The 22,324-nt window shown below is 35.5% G+C and overlaps 1 protein-coding gene across 6 annotated transcripts in view; it reads left to right on the forward strand.

Moving 5' to 3' along the window:
• Nucleotides 1-22,324, forward strand: part of LOC124532756 — a 116,760-nt gene that overhangs the window by 66,028 nt on the left and 28,408 nt on the right. For all 6 annotated transcript variants that reach the window (XM_047107816.1, XM_047107812.1, XM_047107813.1 and 3 more), the window contains 6 exons: nucleotides 9,590-9,748; nucleotides 16,975-17,185; nucleotides 18,958-19,083; nucleotides 19,799-19,966; nucleotides 20,995-21,162; nucleotides 21,820-21,945. In XM_047107816.1, coding sequence (XP_046963772.1) covers nucleotides 9,590-9,748; nucleotides 16,975-17,185; nucleotides 18,958-19,083; nucleotides 19,799-19,966; nucleotides 20,995-21,162; nucleotides 21,820-21,945 — 958 coding nt within the window. The remainder of the gene's footprint in view (nucleotides 1-9,589; nucleotides 9,749-16,974; nucleotides 17,186-18,957; nucleotides 19,084-19,798; nucleotides 19,967-20,994; nucleotides 21,163-21,819; nucleotides 21,946-22,324) is intronic.

Consider the following 22,324-nt stretch of genomic DNA (forward strand, 5'->3'; position numbering starts at 1 on the left):
ACATATGTATACAACAGGATCCCAGAAAACGTTCAAAAATATTCAATTATAAAATTCAAAAGAATCGTTAAAGAGCGTTTGTGTGCTAAAGGATATTACAGCACTAATGACTTTCTAGTTGACTGCACACCTTGGGAATGAGATGATCGCCTCCAGGCTGTTACAACTAACAAAAATATGTTTGATATGAAAAAAAAAAATGATACCACTGAGTTTCTTTCGCTGGTTCTTCTCAGGTCTGACGTGTTAAATTCCGAACCTGTGATAGATTTTTGACTATCAATAAGAAAGTGTAATCACTTCTATTTTGAATAAAGATTTTTGACTCTGGCTTTGATATTTGTCAACTAAACACTACCACCCGTCCGAAAAAGAAACTACCAAGACCTGAGAAGAAGCGACGAAATAAACTCACCGGGTCTTTCAAATATTCAATATGAAAAGAAATGGCCAGGAGGCGATCGTTTCATTCCCAAGGTGTGCTATCAATCATAAACTCACTATTTGTATAATGACCTTTTGCACACGAACGATCTTCGATATACTTTTTAAATTTATCAATTTTTGTATAACCGTATACATTGCCCTACATAAGAGTTACTGACAGTCGCATAACAGGACTAACAACATTGTGTTTGTTCCCACATTGCAGAATATATATATTGAGAAGCAACAGTTAATATTTTGATTTATTTATATTGATACCTCAATGATTCTTTAATTCCTAGGTTATAGATTGCGCGAATAGCCCTTTTCTGTAGCACAAATATAGTATGGGCTTATGTTACTTGAAAGCATAATTCCGTAAGACTTTATACCGTGAAAGTAACTGAAAAATACTAAGTGAGCCGTATCAACATCGGTAAATAAACTAATTTTATGGACCGCAAATACCGCAAAATTCAGTCCACTTGTCAAATCGTTAATATTGAGACTCATTGCAATTTGGCATCAACGGTAAAGCAAGAAATTCAGCTGACTCAACAGGAGAGAGATTAACAAGAGATCGAATACAGAGACTGACACATTCTCAATTATCTAATGAATTGATAGAAATTAACAGAGAACTCTCAATTTCTATTAGAAATATATGGGCTGGGACAATATAAGAATATTTTAACCAACTGATACCGTCGTACCCATTATTTATGTTACTATTTCAGCTAAATATATCAACAAATCCTCTCTATCGAACTAATCTTTGGTTAATCCTAGCTGTTATAAGGTTTTATTTGTGGCATTGCTTTGACATACCGCATATTTTTCTATCCGGTGGGTAATAATTTCTTTCTGAGGCATGAAACACATTTTACTATTTAAATAATTTAAAATGTTAAAGAGTTTTTTTGCTTTTATATTTATTGTATTTTTGTATGTGAACAAGTATTATATTTTATTGCATTTGCAAGCATGCAACTTGTAACGCTGTTTTTCGCGACCTATTTAAAATACGTTTAAATATTCAACGTTGTTTAAAAATAAATGTCTGTTTGCCTGTCGGTGCTTTTAATGGAACTTGAATATTCACGTCGCTGACAATGTTATACTAACAGACATAAAGTACACGGGTATCAATAATACATACTCGTAAGACCGAATACAACATTTTCGAAGGACATTCGTTTTAGCAAGCACTTGGGCATACTTTGTAACATATTATATTAAACCCGGAAAACAAACATTGCTATAAATGGGAAGATATTTTCCGCGTACTTCGGCATTGTCAATATTAGTTCACTGGTCGTGCGTCACGTGTCTTCTGATAATGTTTAAAATGCATAGAGGCGCGGTCACTGACCGACTATGTGCATAATTACCGACAGCTAATAAATTCAACTTATTTATATTGTCAAATATGTTAATTCAATCAAAAAAATAATGGTTTGTACTACGTCGGATATATATTATGTTAACATATATAATTAACATACTAATTGAAATTACGAAAGATATATATCCTGTTTCTAATTCCATGATATATTTAAATCTATGCAATCTGGCGTAACGGTGTGACGAAAACACTTAAAACAGAGTCCAATTAAAATGCATTAGTAATTGGTTTGTAAAAATAAAAATAACAAACGTCCATCTTTACTAACCATCTGTTACACGATACGACGAATGCATTACACATTCATCGTAATTGTATAAAAATGAGTTCAATTTGACATTGAAATAACTCGTTTTATCGGTTATCGTAATAGCAGTGAGTCACAGGTGACCTCTGCTGATCGCTGCACCCTCCGATCGGTTCCCGGTCGGTCAGGTTGCGATCACTTTCAACGTCACGCTTACGACTGAGGTTATCACCTTCGTTTAGAAATATAGATCTTTTTAATACCATTGTTTGACCTTGAAATGTGATAAATTATATCATACAATAGATCTAGTCTAAGATTAATGCAATGTCAGTACATTTTATGAACGGTAGCTTAACTAATAGACTGTTTATATATCATCACTGGTTTCAAAGGCCTCCTCTACTTTTGAAGAGAAGGTCCGTTTCCACGATAGTCGAATGAGTGATGATAATAATAATTATAATCAACTAGTTGCTGCCCACGGATTCGCTTGCGTTTTTGGCTCAGTGGTTTTTTCGTGAAAGAGCGACAGACATACAGACACAAAGAGTTACTTTCATATTTATAACATTAGTATAGAAGAATAGATACTTTTCTACACTATTGTAGATAGTAGGTACGATAAAATAGATAGTATCACATGATGACAGCCCTATGCTCGGACGAAGAGCGTGACGGTCAGTGGCGTGACATGAAAGACACCGAGTCGTATGTACATTTATTCATGTAGGTATATATTAATTATTATTGATCGCCATGCCTAATTCTATAGTGAACTCTTCATTGTATTTGTATCCAATTTGTATGTCATTATATGACAAATTAACATAGGAGACGGCCGAGATAACCCCACTGGCAAAACCCTTTAGGCACCTTACATGTAGGATTTCGAAGTTCTAGAGGATGGATTTCATCGTTCACTTTAACAGAAAATCATTTCCTATATTTTAGGTATCTTAAGATATAAAGTACATTGGATCCTTGATAGCTTAACGCTGAAATTCAGGGCTTATAATGTAAAACGATTGAAGCGTCCCTGGGTACTAGTACTTGACAACTAACTTTGACGAATAAGGGAGGGAATTGTGGAAGCCCGTCTGAAGAGTAGTACTGGCGGTATTCTACCTCTAAAGATCAATAGTTTGTAATACTGTGCTGGTTAAAGTTTGAGTGAGCCAGTGTAATAGATGTTGGTTCTTAATTAAGCTATCTAGTAATATATTTTCAAAGATAATAAGTACCATTTACAATTAGTTCAAGTATAGTATAAGTAAATTATTATTATGTTTTGGTTTTTGTTTACCGATACACGTATGAGTACTATATCTCTTCGTCTAATCTCTCCTACACTTCTCATACAATACAGAGAGAAAACATTTTCAAGTGCTTGTAAGAGCTTACTTAAATGCTATACATTTGGACCTTGCTTCAAACATAAATCCTTTTCCTTTAGGTTTTATGCGATACTGGTTACTATAGAATCGATCGAAACCTACCCACAATTATAGATCGTTAAGAAAACATTTATTAATCCATAAAATATATACGCAAAATTCGTATAATCCAGATATTTCAGTTCATCGGAAGGCCATGTTTGACGCTTAAAGGTGCGTTCAGAAAATGTGTACCACATAATGATTTCCTGCAGGGTTACGGTTGCTAGTATATATTTATATTAGTTTAGTTTTATTTGTTTTACTCAAGCAAAGCCGGGTTTTCATCTAGTATTTTTATTATTATGTTATCGTCATGTGATTTTGATTTTTAAAATAGAACCATCACACATCATTTCAGCGTCTCGTAGCAGTCGGCTATGGTAGCTTTTAAATGTATTGATCTATCAATCACAAAAGCGCTTCAACTACACGTTTCGTGACAGGAAACCGTACACCAGCGAAAGCTTTCTCAAAGCGAGCTGGCGTCATGTAGGCGGACGCCAGAGAAAACTGTTAAATTATTTTTCGTAGTTTTTACCGTGCCGACTCCAATTATAGTTATACTTTGGCGATCTATATTAATAAGTTCTCTACATTTTATAAGTGTATGGAAGCGTGGAGTTATTACTTGTTGACTTTCCTGGTAGGATATGTTATATACGTTTGTTTTTGGATGACGTAAGCTTGTATTTCAAATGTTGGAAAAGTGTAACTACTGAGTTTCTTGCCAATTCTTCTCGATAGAATCTCCAATCCGAACCGGTGTTTTTTCACATATGTATTTAAATACAAGTCTGTAAAACGATTTGAAACTGTCTTTAAAAACTCGCATAAAGTATAATTTCATTTGATATATAAATTTTCTAAAAAACTGTATATACTATTACACATAGTTCGATGAGTATTGTTATTTAATCAGCTACATAAGACTACTATGTGTAGTAAAATATAATCAGACACCAAAATGTCAATGTCCAAACGCGTAGCTATGATTAAGTGAAAGTTCCATATAAAACGAACGAATAGTTTTCACGTGCACGCGTTAAAAATAAATCCGCAAATCTCACCTCCCTATAACATTAGCGAGATCGCAGATAACACTGTGACCGTGAAACAAACTGAAACAGGCCGTTCTATATATAGATAATCTGTTCGTCCGGTTATTCACTCCATGTTTACGATTAATTCGATTCAAATACGTTCCCGCTGCATTCATCTTCACTGATCTTTGTACGTGATCTTTAATGTTATTGTTTTAACCGATTACGGAGACCAGCGATTGGAATTAGGTACATTACATATTTGTTTTGTATGTCTGTACTCAACGAAAGTGAACGATGCAATTTATTTTGATACTCTAGATTAATACAGATGTGTATAATTCTAGATTTTGCAAATAATTAAATCAATTATTGTTTTGTGATAGCTCGTGAAGGAAAACATCGTGAGGAAATTTGCATGTGTCTAATTTCATAGAAATTCTGCCATAAGTGTGTTCCACCAACGGAAATTGGAACAGCGTGGTGGAATATGTTCCAAACCATCTCCTCAAAAGGAGAGAAGGCCTTAGCCCAACAGTCGGAAAGTTATAGGCTGTTGTTGTTATTGATACATACATATACATAATGCATCATGCAATTGTGTCTGGTGGGTTCATTTCGGGAAGGTTTCTTTGCTTCAGTCTCAATAGCGGCTCCTAATACGCCAATATATTTAACTAAATTGGTGCTATTTTACTTCGCTGTTGATACACTTAGGTATATATAATACGTAGTGTTTTATTGCACGCGACCGGAAACGCATGTTTACATGGAGTCACTACACCCATCATTAAAATCGAATACGTGCCAACGAATAGTTTGTTTATGATTAAACACGCTCCGAAATTATTTATTGATAGTAATATACCGAATTAAGATATTAAATTATCATATACATGTCATGTTTCACGTGCAAAGTATATTTTTATGGTAACGAAGGAATGTATTAATTAATTAACTGTTAAAAGTTTAAGCTGTAACATTTTCCATTTCACAAACATAGAGTTTAATGAATGCTTTTATGATATTGAGATCAGATGGAACAGTGGAACACTTTGAACTTAACCACAGGACGCGGGATCAAATTCAGGCAAGCATGTGCCTATATGAGTTGCCTTGAGGTCGATTTCCTCACATAGCAAGAAAAACTGCGTGTATCTGTAAAAATTGCCTCTACTGAATAATGTGATCTCAAATTATTGAAATTCTTTTTTAAGTTATCGTACATTTTTTTTAAAATAAGAATGACTATGCCTACCGTACATTAATTTTAGCATACCTATACAAGTTAATGTTATAATTGTTATCGGTGACCTTGACCGAAACCCGCTAGTCGCAACATACCTACTACGTGCCTTCAATTCGATATGCATGTTATTTTTCTATGCCTTCAGTAAGAAAAAGAAAGCCATATAAATTATCATATTATTTATTAATCTTTAATTAAATAAATACGTTTTAAATTTATCGTTTAAAAATCTCAAATGTATCTGAACGCTGGATATTTTATATTATGAATAAAATAATATACCTTGTTTTTAACGTGAGTTAAAGATGACACAGCCTTTTAAGTGTTATAACGGCGTGCTTCGCAGTTTGTATTAGCGGCCATTAACACGTCGAGAGTCTTCTAGGAATTTCTATTTGATCTTAGGGTCGCTGCAATCTTTTAAAAAAAATAGTGGCGCGTAAAATACATACAAATAAAGTAAAATGGCATACGTATTTGATAAAATTGTTTCTCATATATTAAACAACTAAAAAAATGACTATATATTAATATAATATATAACATTTGTGTGTTTCAAAAGGCTTGTTTAAAACGAAAGGTTCGGATTAATAAATAATCGATTTTCAAAATGGAAAACACGTAAAACAAACAGCTACATAACTATTATAACTTTTACTTTCATAGGTAAAGCTTTCCGTTACGTTACGTCACAGCCCACAGATAACACAGACTGTACACATTGGTTCTCGGAATCATGAAATCGAATTTACAACTCATCTGATTGGCGGTTTTAAGTGGATTGCTTTTGTTTTGTACATTTTATAGGTCAGGATTTTAAACTGGGTTATTAGTCGAACGAAGCCTTCATTGATATCATAGTTTTATATTAACTGTGACAAATATAAACTTTACTTCAAAGACATACAAATTAGTTGAGATCTACTTTTTAATATATCTTTGTGTTCATAAATTATATTATTATTACAAATGGGTTAAAATTCGGTTTCAATTTGGAATATCTTACGATATTTTAAACGACAAATATTATGTTTATTAAAATAAATGTTATACAAAGGGAAGATCAGATTTCATTTTGATACATTTGAAAGCCAAGAAATTAACAAAACATATCTTATCAATAAATTTTACATTTTTAAACACATTCCGAGGTACCCGATCCCTTTTTAATAACAGGTATTTTCGTTTTACATTAAAAGAGGTTTTATAAAAAATATTCATGATAAATTAATAAAGTTGTCTCAATAATGTTGGTAGTTTTTGTTGTCGACGTTTTAATTTTCCTCGATCGTGTAAACCCGCTAATTGCCAAAGGTTCGTTAACTCTGACTCACGGTAGCCAACACTTGAGTCATCGACTGCTGTTTGTATAGGGTTGACAACATCAATACCTGGTCCTCACACATAGATATAAACATATATGTGTGTGTCATTACATCTTACATGTATTAAGTTACACTTTTTTATTGACCTCAAATAAATTAATATAGTTTTATAATACACAACTAAAAAAACTAATAAACAAATGTAACCTAACCTATATACGATTAATATCAGAAGAGACTGCACATTTTGGAGAAGTTTTTAGAGTATAATATAATTATGTAAATAGCTTTTTTTAAGTTTCAAACGGTTTATTTAAAAGAAATAGATTGAATGAAGTGATAAGGATGAATCATGTTGTTGTGTAATTAATAGTCGTGCCTAACAACTTGATCGATAAAACCATGTGATGTGACCATTTGACTAAATAAGCAGTACAGTTGACGTTTAGAAAGAGATTTGATAAAACGTTGATTGATGGGTATATTGTTATACATGTGTGTGAACAATGAAAATAATTAGTAGTTACTATTAAGTAATTACTTTAATGATTTAGTTTAATATCATTGACGTTACAAGGCAACCCTACGTCTGACGGATCAATTAGTTACAATGGAAACTTTGTATACAATAGCTATTAGCAACAATACCAATACTTCGCGGCAGTAAAAATAAATCTTTCATATAGCCATTACATGAATCACATTAATACAAGGTTTGGAAACAAAATACGAACTCTTTTTTAAAATATGACCATGATCACTAACTTGCCAAAGTGCTTTGCGGATTCCTTTCTCTCTTTCTGACATCATTTCTTTGAAATTCATTTGAAAGAAGAAGACACCTTTCCTCACTAATTAGACAACCCCCCCCCTCCTCCCATCCCAAGAAATTTATGATGGTTCAAAACGTTTGTGTTTGTTTTATAATTAGACTATTAAAAATGTTATATGTAATAATAACTCGAGTACCATGTTACATTTGAAAAACCTTTTTCGTCAGAAACGTTTCATTAGAAACGTTGCACTCAATTTAGACCTTGAATTTGACCCTCATTTGAACAAGTTTACTTGAAGCTACGCAGATCACAAACAGTTATTCCAATTTTATTATATGTTTAGATGAATTATTATTTCCCCAATATAATAAGGAAAATTAGGTGAATCTAAGTTAGCGTTACTGCTAAGGGACTTTTTGTCACCAGGAAAACAATACAGTTATAGTTTTAAACGGTGAGTCAGTTACTCAGTAGATTACTCAGGTGGCGCGGTTATTGTAATTGGGTTGAGTCATTGTCTATTTTTATAAAATATATGTATGTCCTTAGCAATTACGATTATGAACTATATTCATTCTTAGTTTTTTCAACGGACTTCATTCTTTATAATCGTTTGAATTGTTACGAACTTCGTTTAAAGTATTTGACTTCAAAGTCGTAAATTTTTCTTTATATTTCTGATGAGCCGCGGTAATCCCCCAAATGTAATTTGAATGCTAATTATTATACAAATAAAAAGTAAAATAAAGTAAAAAAAAAAACAAAATAAGCTATACCAAGGATACCAAAAACACCTTATTCAATTGATTGTGTAACAGTATAATAATAAGTTTTTACCCTAGAATGTTTCACAGCCAAATCACAGAATTCTTTACGCAGTCGTTATATTGAAAACAATTTGTTTTATATAAAAAACTGCTACATTGCTCAATCTATGTGGACCCTATGCAAATATAAATTTAGGTATCTACGAAAGTTCATATCGTGAGGATAACAGTGATACCTGTAACCTGATTAACTTTACATGTAAACAGCAGCTGCTAAAGCGCTTTAAAGATGAGCTCCAAACCCAAATCAAGATAATTTAGTATTCTGTGATACATAGGCATAGTCGTAACTTGTCACCGGCGAGTTTTTATCGTTAATTGATTGATACATGAACCCATTATGTTAATGTATCAGTCAATTAGTGTTACAATCTTGACCTTGAACAGATTACTTCGTAGTAACCGCCGGGTAAACAAGGGTCATTATTGATGCCGCCTTGATTCCGAATGATTTTCAACTAGTAATAACAATTAGTTATTTGAATAATGAGATAATCTTTGTTATCGTTTATGGATTCCTTGGAATAGTGGCAGAGATACTGTATTCAATAGAGATGACTGTCATTTCGATTCCGAGATGTTTAATATATCGATACACAGATACTTTTAGCGAGTAAATAAAACGTTTTTTAGTAAACTATTAAGTCTGAAGTCTATGTTAAAAGAGGCTTCACTATGAACCTTCATTATAGCACTATCACATAGTGGGATTTTAAATCTATAATTATATGTAACCTACTTACTTACGCAACTACAATTGTTGCATATAGAGATATACCTAGATTACTGAGTCAATCCTAGGCTCTGTCAAGACATTCGTATAAGTGGAGTAAGTAATGTTTCGTTTCGTTCCAGGCCCGGGCAGAGTGAGCACGGGCACGGGGCGCTGGCGTACGGCGGCAAGCAGGCGGGCGTGGCGCCGGCGAGGCCCGCCGCGCCCTACGCGCCGCCCTACTCGCCCGCACAGCTGCGTCTGCACCAGCCAGGGTATGGATCCGCTGCGTTGTCATACAGGTGTGTATATCATTTGCATACCGTTTTAATATAAAGAGGCCAAAAAGAAGCTTTTCATTTTCAACAATTTCAACAATATCCTTTCATACATTTTACACCCAATCCACTAAGCCGTCACACTTTTAGTAGATGCTAAACCTAAGCCTAAATTTGGGAGACATGTTTAAGTCTATCAAGTGCAAACTAAATTGTTGTCTAGAAAGCTATTGTCTTAAATGTAAATATACTTGAAGAAAATCATAAGAATAACTGATATGAATAATTATATAATACCGAATAGATAAGATAAGGTTGGAGAAAAATATATTGACATAAGCTTATTGGTAATGCGCATGTTACTATAAGCACATTATATGACGTACCATGATAAATCTCATTTACAAAAATGTCTAACACCTCAAACTCACCGAAAAAACATATTTACCGTTGTCCCCCGAATGAAGGCTATGAGGGATTCCCTGGCGCCGAATGCAAGTTAATACCCACTAAAAACCAGCGGTACCCTCTCCCGTCTCCTTAAGGGCGCCACGGCTTATCCTAGTTTAATCGCAATTCCGATTTCCCGCGCGAAATGAACAAATCCTCCTGCCTCCCACAACCACCGGATGTAATAAGACGGGAAGTTTACCTTTTACAATTGGACCGTGGTGCCGAAATAATGTACCAGCCTACACAAGGACTAATACAAGTTGTTAAGATTGAAGCGAGAAAAGTAACGCTATGAAATAAAACCATACATGAAATATTTTTAGAATCATGTGCATAACATATTTCGTCATGTAAAACAGGGTAAAACAGGGTTACTGTGATAGCCGAGATGGCCCAGGGGCTAGAACGCGTGTATCTTAGCCGATGTTCAGATAAAATAAGACTCTTAGTTTCAGTTACTAATTCTTCTCGTGCTTGGCGATGAAGGAAAACATCGTGAGGCTGCATGTCTCTAATGCCACATATAAATACATATACCCTACCACTACGATGTTCTAATGTGGGTTGGTGTATACACCGATCAGCGTAGTGGAATAAGCTCCAAACCTCCTCGAAAGGAAGAGGAAGCCTTAGTCCAGCATTGGGACATTTACAAACAATTTGGTTTCTTTTTTTAAATCCTAACGATTTTTTAAGCGGTGCAAATTTCTGTGGATTGCTGCAAATTTGCACAGCCCTGTCCAATTTTGAATTGTGCCATGTCATGACAATAAAATTATACGCAGAGTATGATAACCACAATAGTGCCTCGGGCTAGAATAGCATAAATCGTGATATTATAGCGAAGTTTCAGCCTACTTACAGTAATATGTGGGAATTTGAGATAAAGGTTTTCTACTGTTTTGCGGGCGAGAGACTTACCCACGCGATCCATTGTGCCATTGTTGATCCGGAAACGAAACACCATTAAACGAGGCTGATTGATCACGTAATAGTCTACGCTTCGTCTGTAATCTCTTAGAAAATTTTCCACTTGTATAAGTATGCTACTGTACTTAAAAACATTGAAAAATACTTTACTTTTTTATTGAGAATATACCTAGACACATCATTGATACTGAATATTAATCATTTCTTACAATTTATCTTAATACTTATATAGTTTTATACATACACTGTGCGATTCGTAAAATAAATATTCGTACACAATAAATACTTAGTGCTATTTTAAACTAGCGACCCTCCCCGGCTTGACACGGCTACTTGATACGTATAGTTATATCATGATCAAATTACATAAAATCATTACGAATTGTAGCCTATGTGTTATTCCTATGTATTACCTACTGTAAAGTACATACTGTAAAGAAACCGTTAAGTAAAAAACCTACGTTCATATGTACAACCATCGTCACTTTCGCGTTTAAATATTACTAGGATTAGAATTACACGTAAGAAAGTTTTAAATTACTGAACTAAATAGAACATAATACATAAAGTAATTGTATGTTATTTTTAGATATGTCTAGTTAGTTACATAAGTGTCGACATAAGATAATTCTGTTGACACAAGTTGAATTACATCATTATCAAATCCCTGTTTAATTAAAGAGAAGTATATTATATGACGGTTCGTGATAATGCTAATTATGTTTCGACTTATTATTATAGTATAGCTTAGCACGCAATTGTTTACTCTTGTGTTATCAGTCAGACTATGACAGGACTTAGTAGACAGACGAAAAATATTCATTAATTAACTAGAAGGCAGGACGCGAAACTTTGCTTCTTGAGGCTTACAAAATTTCCAAACCTATGGTACATACAGTTACTATTTTCCGCTACCTAAGATTAAGTCTTTGATAAATCGTAACAATTTGTTAAATTGCAAGTAAGAATCGTCTTTAATTTTCTGAACATTTAAGAACCAAACTTGATTAGTTTGATTCTTAAATGTGCAGAAAATACCACACCAATGACCAAATCTTGTGCGTCCCACTGGGTCTAAAATCGGCTTATGCTATTAGCATACAAGATATATAAAAACATATAAAGTTTACCTCTTTATAATATATATTTAAATATAATCTTCAAATGAGATAATTTCAATATAAGTTATGCTGTGTTAGTTAATTGATATTAATTAACAAAATATCTTGTAACTTATAAGTTTTGGTGATTACTTAGGCACGATGTTCGTCATTACTTAACTTAATCTCGTTATGAGACTATATTAGTTAGCAAAGAACCCAGACAATACGATTTACGATAGAAGCAAATTAAAACGTGAATTAAACACATTTTTCCTTAAAAGTATAAAGTAAATATTAGGCTCGAGACTTAGACAGAGTCCATTTTATTCTTCTCAGACCCAACAACAGCTTATAAATTTCCCACTGCTGGGCTAACCTTCTCCTTAACATATTTCACCACGCTGTTCCAATGCGGGTTGGTGGACACACATGTGGCAGAATTTCTATGAAATACTGCAAAAAAAAACACATGCAGGTTTCCTCACGATGTTTTGCTTCTCTCCTTCCGCCGAGCACGAGATGAATTATACACACAAATGAAGCACATAAATATTCAGCGGTGCTTGCCTGGGTTTCAACCCGCAGTCATCGGTTAAGATGCATGCGTCCTAAGTTTCTAACCACTAGGCCATCTCGACTCTTTTCTCAGACCCAGAAGCATAGTAGTTTTTAATGTAATCGTCGAATTAAATGTCTTCCCTTGTTTTATTCCAACGGTGCAACGGTTAACCGTCTGAAGTAACGAAAATAAATTCGAAGGCGTCCGTATCGAAGATCTCGAGCTCGAAGGGGCGCTGACGAGGCGAACTTGTTTAATGGCGAATTAATAATACTCGATAAAGCCTTCACGGAGTACTCGAAGAAAAACGAAAAGCAATAGTTGCGAAGGCTATCGTGTACGAGCACTGTTATGCTTATCGGCTACAACATCGTCAGACAGTGTATAATAACGCTTTTTGTAATATAAAACGGATCTTCCTGCAAATGAAACGAGATAGCAACAACGTATTGTTTTTTCTCTTAATTCAAAGAAACTGTTCTGGTCCTTATTTCGTAATAATGTTTGTGTGGAGTCGATAATCAATCTACGATGATTTTAAATTAACAAAAGTACATAAAGATCTAATAAATTCCTTTAAGATATTTCCTTATCCGTTCCTTAAGAACCTATTTGAAATTTTAAATCTATTAAAATATACCTATAATTGTTTCCCGTATTAGTATTAGTCCTAGTATTAGTCTCACAATGAGAGGTATATTATGTCCAGCGGTTGTTATTACTTTATGTTATAACACGCAGAATGTGATATTTACGACATAATTATATTTCCATTAAAATATATAAATTTTTCGATACCAAGTGACCAAACGTTAAATTTAAGACTCGAATTAGTTAATGTTTTGAAAAAGTTACTCTCCTAGTTGTACAGTTTGGCGGTCAAACGAATGTTAAGGAAGGATTATAACTTTATTATTTTACAAATACACTAATACATAATGCAATATATGATTATATTTAGAGAGATTTGATACAAGTTATACCTAATTAATGTACTCGACATATTGGATGTATAAAGTTGACTATCATTGACTATCACTGGCACATACTTCCTGAACTGACAAAAACATATATAAAAGTTATTGTAACTAAATAACATAAGGTGCATAAAGTAAATTTAAAATTTACGTATGATACAGAATTATACAATGCTTTCATGGGACGCACTGGTTGTACCCAACAAACCGTATCAAGTTGCAGTCGTTGATAATAATTATATAAAACAAAAAGACAGTCGAAATAGCACCTAGCATTTTATGCAGTTTCATTTTCAGTGATTGCTGATTACTATATTATATTAATATTAGATAAGAATATTTTTGTTTTACAGCATCAATACACCGACTAGCAGTTAAGTTTTTTCAAAGCAATCCGAAAGTTTCCGAAACTATTCCTGTACTCTTTCATAACGTGCTCCGGTTGGCGATCGGCCAAGTTTGTTTTTATTCAACGCTCCGTCCGATGACCATCTATTTGCGATTTGGCAAAACATAAACCATTGATGCACGTTTTCTGTCAAATAAGTAAATAAACTTTTTCCATCAACGAATTTCCACCTCCTCAGCGGGAGCTACGCGTGGCTCGGACAGGCCAGTCGAATACAGAAGCGAATTCTATCGGCTCGTTACGAGGCTAGTTCGAGTCCAGACAGTGTTGACTTGGTATCCAATTTCGTTGAAATAAACGTTACGTTCAAGATTTATATATCCATCACATGTCTTAGGTATTAGTTTTTAAGCGATGCACATTAGGTATATTCCTGGATATAAACGACTTTGTACATTTATACATGATAGAAATCAAAAATAGAAACAGGTGGTGTGAGGTTGGTTTGTATAGGTGTCCATCGGTAACTCACGAATTGAAAGCATCGCGCCGCGCCGGCACGCGCCCGCAAGTCAACCTGTGTGGAATAACAATAAAAAACAAACAACGCTCGGCTCTGCTACAGTTATACGCGCCCCCCACCCGCAACCTTGGCCTTCCCGGCTCCCCCGCGGCCCCCGCGCGCCCCGCACCGCCGGCGCTGCGCCCGCCACGTCACCGTGCGAATGCTTCGAAGATAAAATGTGAAATCTTAATTTAGCAATTTCGGAACGGTTCTCTTAGTCTTGCCGCTTCGGTTATATGTGAGATCGCTCCGTATTGGTACAGGCTGAGCGTTCGTTCTCTTATCGTACGTAATGTTACTTTAGTGATCTTAGTAGATTTGTTAAATCTATTCAGATCGATATTGTCTATGACATTATGAATTTAATTATAAACTTTAGAAATTCATTACAAAGTCTAATATAAAACCTTTTTGTATTATTGTATAATGAATATAACTTTTATCACAAGCACAGTATAATGTATTTACTGTTTTTCTTTAAGTTTTAGTAGTTTTAAGTAAAAAATATTTTCTTTTAATTAGATCTGCCTCCTTCATTCCGGATGCTGTTTAATGTTATATATTAAATTGAAATAAGTTTAATAACGTTATCTAGGTCAATAAAGAATATTGAACAATAATTCGTTTAGTGATAAGTGTGTCTCCGCGAGTGTAAGTTTCTTCTATGCGCTAACGTTAAGTAAAAAAAGTATTAAATACGTAAATACTTCTACTATGACTCTGAGTCATCGTTTTATGAGACCGATGATTAAAGACTGGACAATGAGTCCATTCGGTCGCTTTAATCAAACGAGGCTCCTTTTAGTTCATCTACCAGCTCGACCTTGTTTCATAGCTTTTTACGATGTATTGTATCTATTCAGCACATGTAGGGTTACCAGGTGTCTTATAATCTCGGGATATTTAATCTATAAAAGCGTAGTTTGTTCGGTAGTTTGTAAATCTTTTATACATGTTTCGGTCATTGAACTTGATGATAATTCTAATTAGCGATAAGATTCACAATGACTTATAATTAAGAGAAAGAGATCCCATGACGCGCACCGAAGTGGGTGCCGCTGGTTTTTTAGTGGGTATTCCCATATAAGACATCCCCAGGGTTGAGACAATGTGTAAAATAAAAGAGTTGAGTGGTCTTTTAATGCATTTCAAATGAATGATGACAGAGTGAGATAAATTAGTGTTTTATTAAATATAATATATTTTTTTATTCATTTCTACATGGACACTTTTTGTCAGCGTCGAACTCATTTCCAGCTATATCCAGCTATTTTCAAATATGTATATGTGGTGACTGCTATCTCAAGCACACGTATTAATTAATATTCGACAACACGAACCAAGAGCTTTGATATTGAAATAATAACAAGGATTCGTTTGCTTATACATATACATAATTAAAACTTACACAGGAAAAACTTAAAATTCTCGAAATTAGAGCTAAGTACAGTATTATAATTTATGCTTTATTTAGATGAATAGTCTCTATTTACTCCTATACGTAATGTTAAATTAAAAAGAACCTCTATCTTGTTGAAACTTATTATTATTACTACATATTTACTAGCTTTGCCCGAATTTGAATTTAACAAAAAATATATATACATATTATTGTAGCCGAAGTTACTCTTTATTCTATCAGTTATGTGCCAGTGAATGTCCCGTCAAAATCGGTCCAGCCGTTCCAGAGATTACAAAATAAGTCGATTGCCTCTTGCGAATATACCTACTCTTTGGTTATACACATGTCTTGACGTTTTCATATGTTCCTAGAAATGATGACATTTAATTCTGCTATTAACACATAGATAATACAAGGCAACAAGGTTAATGTCAGCATATCAATCATAATTTCATTGATAAGAATATTGTCAATCGTGGAGTTGATCCACTCCGGTGCACTTCTGCACGCGATAACGCGACGCACATCCAGTCTCCAGTCGAGTGGCTCGCCGTCAAATATTGCGCGATTCATTCGAAATTAGGTTATGTTTTCCTTCCAATGTCCGACATTTTGATGTTTTATAAATAAGTAGAATAAATCGTTTACTGGGTAGATTTAAATTTCTTTAATATTTCTGTAACGAAGTAAGTAATGTAACATTTAGGTATATTTTTAACAGGAAGAAGCGCTATTTTAGCTTATAGTACATTTTGCACATATTGATTGTTTAACAACTCCGTAGTTAAACATGCTCAACTCGAGGCCTGTAGTTGAGTAGGTCACCTTCGCACTGGCCGCAGTCTCTGGCCGAGTGTTAGGCAATGGGCTTCAATGATTATTGATTAACGAATTGTGTGTTCGTCGTTACAGAGACAGCTATGCCCGCGGCGGAGGCGGCGGCGCGGTCGGCGAGTACCGGTCCGGCGCGCGGATGTCGCTGTTGGGCTCAGCGTACTTGCCGCCGCCGGCGCCGCCAGCCCACCACCCGCCGCCGGCTGACCCTCCGCCCTTCAAGAAGATCCGCCTCGCCGCTGAGCGGCCCTCGCCTGCACCACATCAGCAGCTCAGGGTTGACACACGGGTACGGATCATACCTTTCATTATTTATAATTATCTAAAACCCGCTGGTACGGCCTTATGATGTTTGTGAATACATTTCTTTTTTATAAAAACTGAAATCACCCGTCAGTTGATTCCTGCAGTGGGATCAAGGAAGAACGATAATTTAAATACATAAATGTGTTATTTTGTTTCCTTTTCGATATCAAAGACAACCAATATTAATCTCTTTAAAAATTGAAGCTTACTTCAAGATTCGTTGTACCTTTACCATATCCAACAGATTTTAACTATGTTAATGTTAAAAAAAAAGTATTTAACATATATAAAATTACTTTTTATTAAATACACAATTGTTGTGTAAATGTCTTATGTGTAAAGCACTATAATTTCTACAGTAGTGTGCGTTTGTGTGTGAGAAGATGTTATTACGTTCCTATTTATCAAGTGTTACTCGATACTATAATTACAAATTAACTATCGAGAGTAAATAATGTAGACAGCGATTGAATCGAGCTCTATGAATGTTGCGCTTCAGCACATGACAATTATTTTAAAATATGATTTGCTTATGAAATAATAAAACTGTTTACTGAATAGTTGAAATATTTTATCGTTCACAGTTATTTTTCATGTTGACTGTCTCGTTGTTTTAGCGGATAGTTTAAAGCTTCAAATCCCAAAGTTCAGGTTACATTATCCAGCTAGGACCCTTCAAATGTTTTTTGGGTTTGTGGTCGAAATTTATCCACCGTTTCTATTGGGCCGTTTGAATCTTTTTGATTGTGTCTGATTCATGAAAGTAAACGTATAAATAAAAATATACTTTATTCAAGTAGGCTTTTACAAGCACTTTTGATTTATCATTTAACAACTATATTAAATGCTACTTCCACAGTAAAGAACCGGCAAGAAACTCACTAGTTACTAATAACAATTACAAATAGAGTTATGTTAATACAATTACATATTTATTTATAGTACGACACAACTTAGATGTCGCATCGGCAAAATTCGTAAAACCGATCACATCCGAATTGAGTACGCTATCCCAAATTATCAATATTCATTTTCTCACACGAATATGATCTTTGCACAAACGTAATAACTTGTAATATCATATGACCTAATATATTCGTCAATTTGACGCGTCGGTTTACATGCACTTGCTTTCTCTGACGTGAATCTATAGCGACGAATAGCGTCGAATGGCGCGATAGGGAGCTAATTTCTATTGGTTGTGTAAATCGGCAGTAATCGGTTTTATTTTCATTCCATTGCATTTTCCGATGCTACATCTAATTTGTGTCATACTATATGTACAATATCCAATCTGGGAGTCAACAAGTTTTAATTCCACGCTTTATTGTCGTCTGTATAATCTTGTATTGTATAATATTGTCACTTGAGACAAAATCTTCTATTTATAATCGTAATTCTAGTACTATACATACAGTATAACGTTACCATAAGAATAAATCGCAAACAACTTTGTTTGGTTAATTATATACACGACGACCTCCGTGATCGAGTGGTGTGTACACCGGTTTTCATGGGTACGCCACTCTGAGGTTCGATTCCCGGCCGAGTCGATGTAGATTACCATAAGTTTTCTATGTTGTCTTGTGTCTGGGTGTTTGTGGTACCTTCGTTACTTCTGACTTTCCATAACACAAGTGCTTTAGCCACTTACATTGGGATCAGAGTAATGTATGTGATGTTGTCTCATATTTATCTATTATTTATTTATTTATATGAGTTTATTAATAACATATACAAATGGAATCCTTCCAGGAGTCGGTTATGAACTCGTACAACAACTCGGTGGAGGTGCTGTCGCCCAACCCGCCTTCCGAGCCCACCATCGAGGACCAGAGCTTTCGGACGACTAAAGACGATTTACTGCAGCAAATATCTAAGGTATGGAGATGTATACAATATAGTCAACGTGGCAAGTTAATCATAGGCTACATCTTATTCATAGGATTAATTCTATTTGACTATTAAATAAAGGGATTAATACGTCATACAATATCTCTTCTTTTATTACAAATGAGATTATCTATTCATTTTGTGGTAGAATTTTGTCCAAGTCTGTCTGTGTAGTACCATTCTCTCCTTGTCGATTATTATGCAGCAATACTTTTTATTGTTGTGTTCCGGTTTGAAGGGTGGTTATGCCACTATTACCTCAGGCACAAGGGATATGACATCTAAGATTCCAAGGTTGACGGTGCATTGGTGATGTAGGATATGTTTAATAGTTCGTCAGCGCCGATGTCATTGGGCGGTGGTGATTAGTTATCAGCAGGTGGCCCATTTGTCCCCCTGATAAAGACGAAAATGTGTTTTAAATTCAGCAACGTTTTTATTAATTATGGAAACTAATCCGTTATTTACGACCAAACTTGGTTTGTTGGATGTACAGTTCGGAAAATTATTTTAATACTTACAGAGTTCTATGTATATCTTTACTAACAAGTCCGATTCTAGTTTATTCGTATATTAGACTTTCGTAAAGTTTGGAGTTATATGTACGCTGGAAACTCTTTCGCATGCCGTACACGTTGCTATTCTGCACTTAAGTTTTGTAAATTATAGCACCTAGTTACAGAAAGATACTTATCAATTCCAGGTGGATCGAGAAATGACGCTGTCGGAGACGACGCTGCTGAAACTAAAGAAGAAGCAAGAAGAATTGGAACAGACTGCGTCCAAGCCGGCGCGCGCCGAGGAACCGGAGGAGGCGCCGCCCCGGCACCGGAGCCTGGCTCAGTGCATATACGCAGACAACAGGAAGAGGGTACTGCATCCATGACTATTGTTTATATAACTCAATACTATGGTTTTAAGTGAAATCGTTTGAATTCTATTTAATTATCAACAACAATTTGAACCATATGTCTTGTTTGTAGCCTTAAAAGTTATGAAGCATTCATTGCATTGAACTTGGTGTTCAAACGTCCTCGTAATCGAATACATATATTCCAATTTGAAATTGATTCATCTGTAGACGTTATTACTATATGAGTGTTATATACGATATGGGTGTATGCAGCACTATATGTATGTTTGATGCGTAAAATTTACGTTAAATTTATAAGCCAAATTCAATCAAATATCGAACAAGACATACAACAAAACAACAACAACAACAGCCTGTAAATTCCCACTGCTGGGCTAAAGGCCTCCTCTCCCTTTAAGGAGAAGGTTTGGAACATATTCCACCACGCTGTTCCAATGCTCACGATGTTTTCCTTCACCGCTGAGCACGAGATGAATTATAAAGACAAATTAAGCACATGAGTCAGCGGTGCTTGCCTGGGTTTGAACCCGCAATCATCGGTTAAGATGCGCGGGTTCTTACCACTGGGCCATCTCGACTCAACAACTCTCGAACAAGACATACTACATTATATAGCATAGTGAGTGCTTAATCTCTTGTTTGTTGAAACACCGGCTCCCGGTATAAACACATTTTGGCCGCAACTGTTGACATACCGGGAGCCGGTATGGCTAAGTGTGTTCTGTTATTCGCTCTGAAGTACCCTTTGTTGAAAGTTTATATATTAGCTATGATTGAGTATTTATATAGAAATGGTTGAAAGTGAATAAAGATTATTCAATTTACAATAACATTCATAACTTGAATTGACTTGATTCGTACTAAATACGGAGAAAATCTAGTTACAATAAAAGTCTGTCCCAAAATTGGGCTGTCTGTTGACCATACCGGCTCCCGGTATAACAGGTAACACAAGGTGGGCTAATGTCATTTAACATACGAAAGGTTAAGCACCACAAAGCGTACTAACACGCGTGTCCCCATAGGCGGGCGCGGCGCACGCGGTGCTGGCGCACCTGGGCCCGCCCGTGCTGTACCCGCTGTACAACCAGCCGCAGGACACGCTGGTGTACCACGACAACATCCGCCGCCACCGCGCCTTCCGCAAGCGCCTCGCCGACCACCTGCGCCGCCTGCGTGCCGACGCCGAGAAGGTACCACCACACTACCACACTACCACACTACCACTACACCTAGTGGTGGGCAAAGCTCTGCCAGTTCAGAGATCTCACGCCACAGAGGATCTGGGGAAATTCGTCTTTATTGTATTGCTACAAAAATACTCTTACTTACTTTATATTCAATATCAAAACGTAAAATGATCATTATAGTCTTGTAATTGCTCCAAAATCTATTTGGAGTTGTTATTTGAGGTCCCAATACAATGTTAAGAAAGTTTTGATTTGACTGTGGTAATAGTTTTTGCATTCACTTTCTATTGCCTAAAAATTGATTTTTAAAATACGGAGCAAATGTATGTGACAATATTAAGTTACTCCAATCTTAAAAGCCGTTGTTTTTTTCTTAATATATATATTCTTCTTCTCTTTATAGTTATTTCTATTTTTAATACTGATGCTACAACATAAAACATAGTAATTAAAATTCGTCTTTAATTTTATGTGAATAGAATTTAATTTCGTTTGCAATGCATTCGTTATTAGATTAAAGAATAACTGATTAATGAGATTGACACACGATGCAATGTGGTCACGTGAGACGCTTACGGTGTGGCGTGTGGATTGACACACGATGCAACGTGGTCACGTGATGCGAATACGTTGGTAACGTGGGTGTGGGTGTGGTTGCAGCGCGAGGACGCGCTGACGGAGGAGTACAGCCGGCGCGCCGCCGACTGGATGCGGCGCGTGGAGCGGCTCGAGCTGGGCCAGAAGCGCAAGGCCAAGGACGCGCGCAACCGGGAGTTCTTCGAGAAGGTGACTTAAACAAACCGCTCACTATTATATGTCCCTATGTATGCTTAGATCTTTAAAACTAGACACTGGATTTTGATGCGGTTTTCTTAATAGATAGATCTTGGTGGTAGGGCTTTGCTTGGTGGTAGGGCTTTGTGCAAGCCCGTCTGGGTAGGTACCACCCACTCATCAGTTATTCTACCGCCAAACAACAGTACTCAGTATTGTTGTGTTCCGGTCTGAAGGGTGAGTGAGCCAGTGTAACTACAGGCACAAGGGACATAACATCTTAGTTCCCAAGGTTGGTGGCACATTGACGATGTAAGGAATAGTTAATAATTCTTACAGCGTTAATGTCTATGGGCGATGGTGACCACTTACCATCAGGTGGCCCATATGC

This window comes from Vanessa cardui, chromosome 10 (genome assembly GCF_905220365.1).
Source record: "Vanessa cardui chromosome 10, ilVanCard2.1, whole genome shotgun sequence".
Lineage (NCBI taxonomy): Eukaryota > Metazoa > Arthropoda > Insecta > Lepidoptera > Nymphalidae > Vanessa > Vanessa cardui.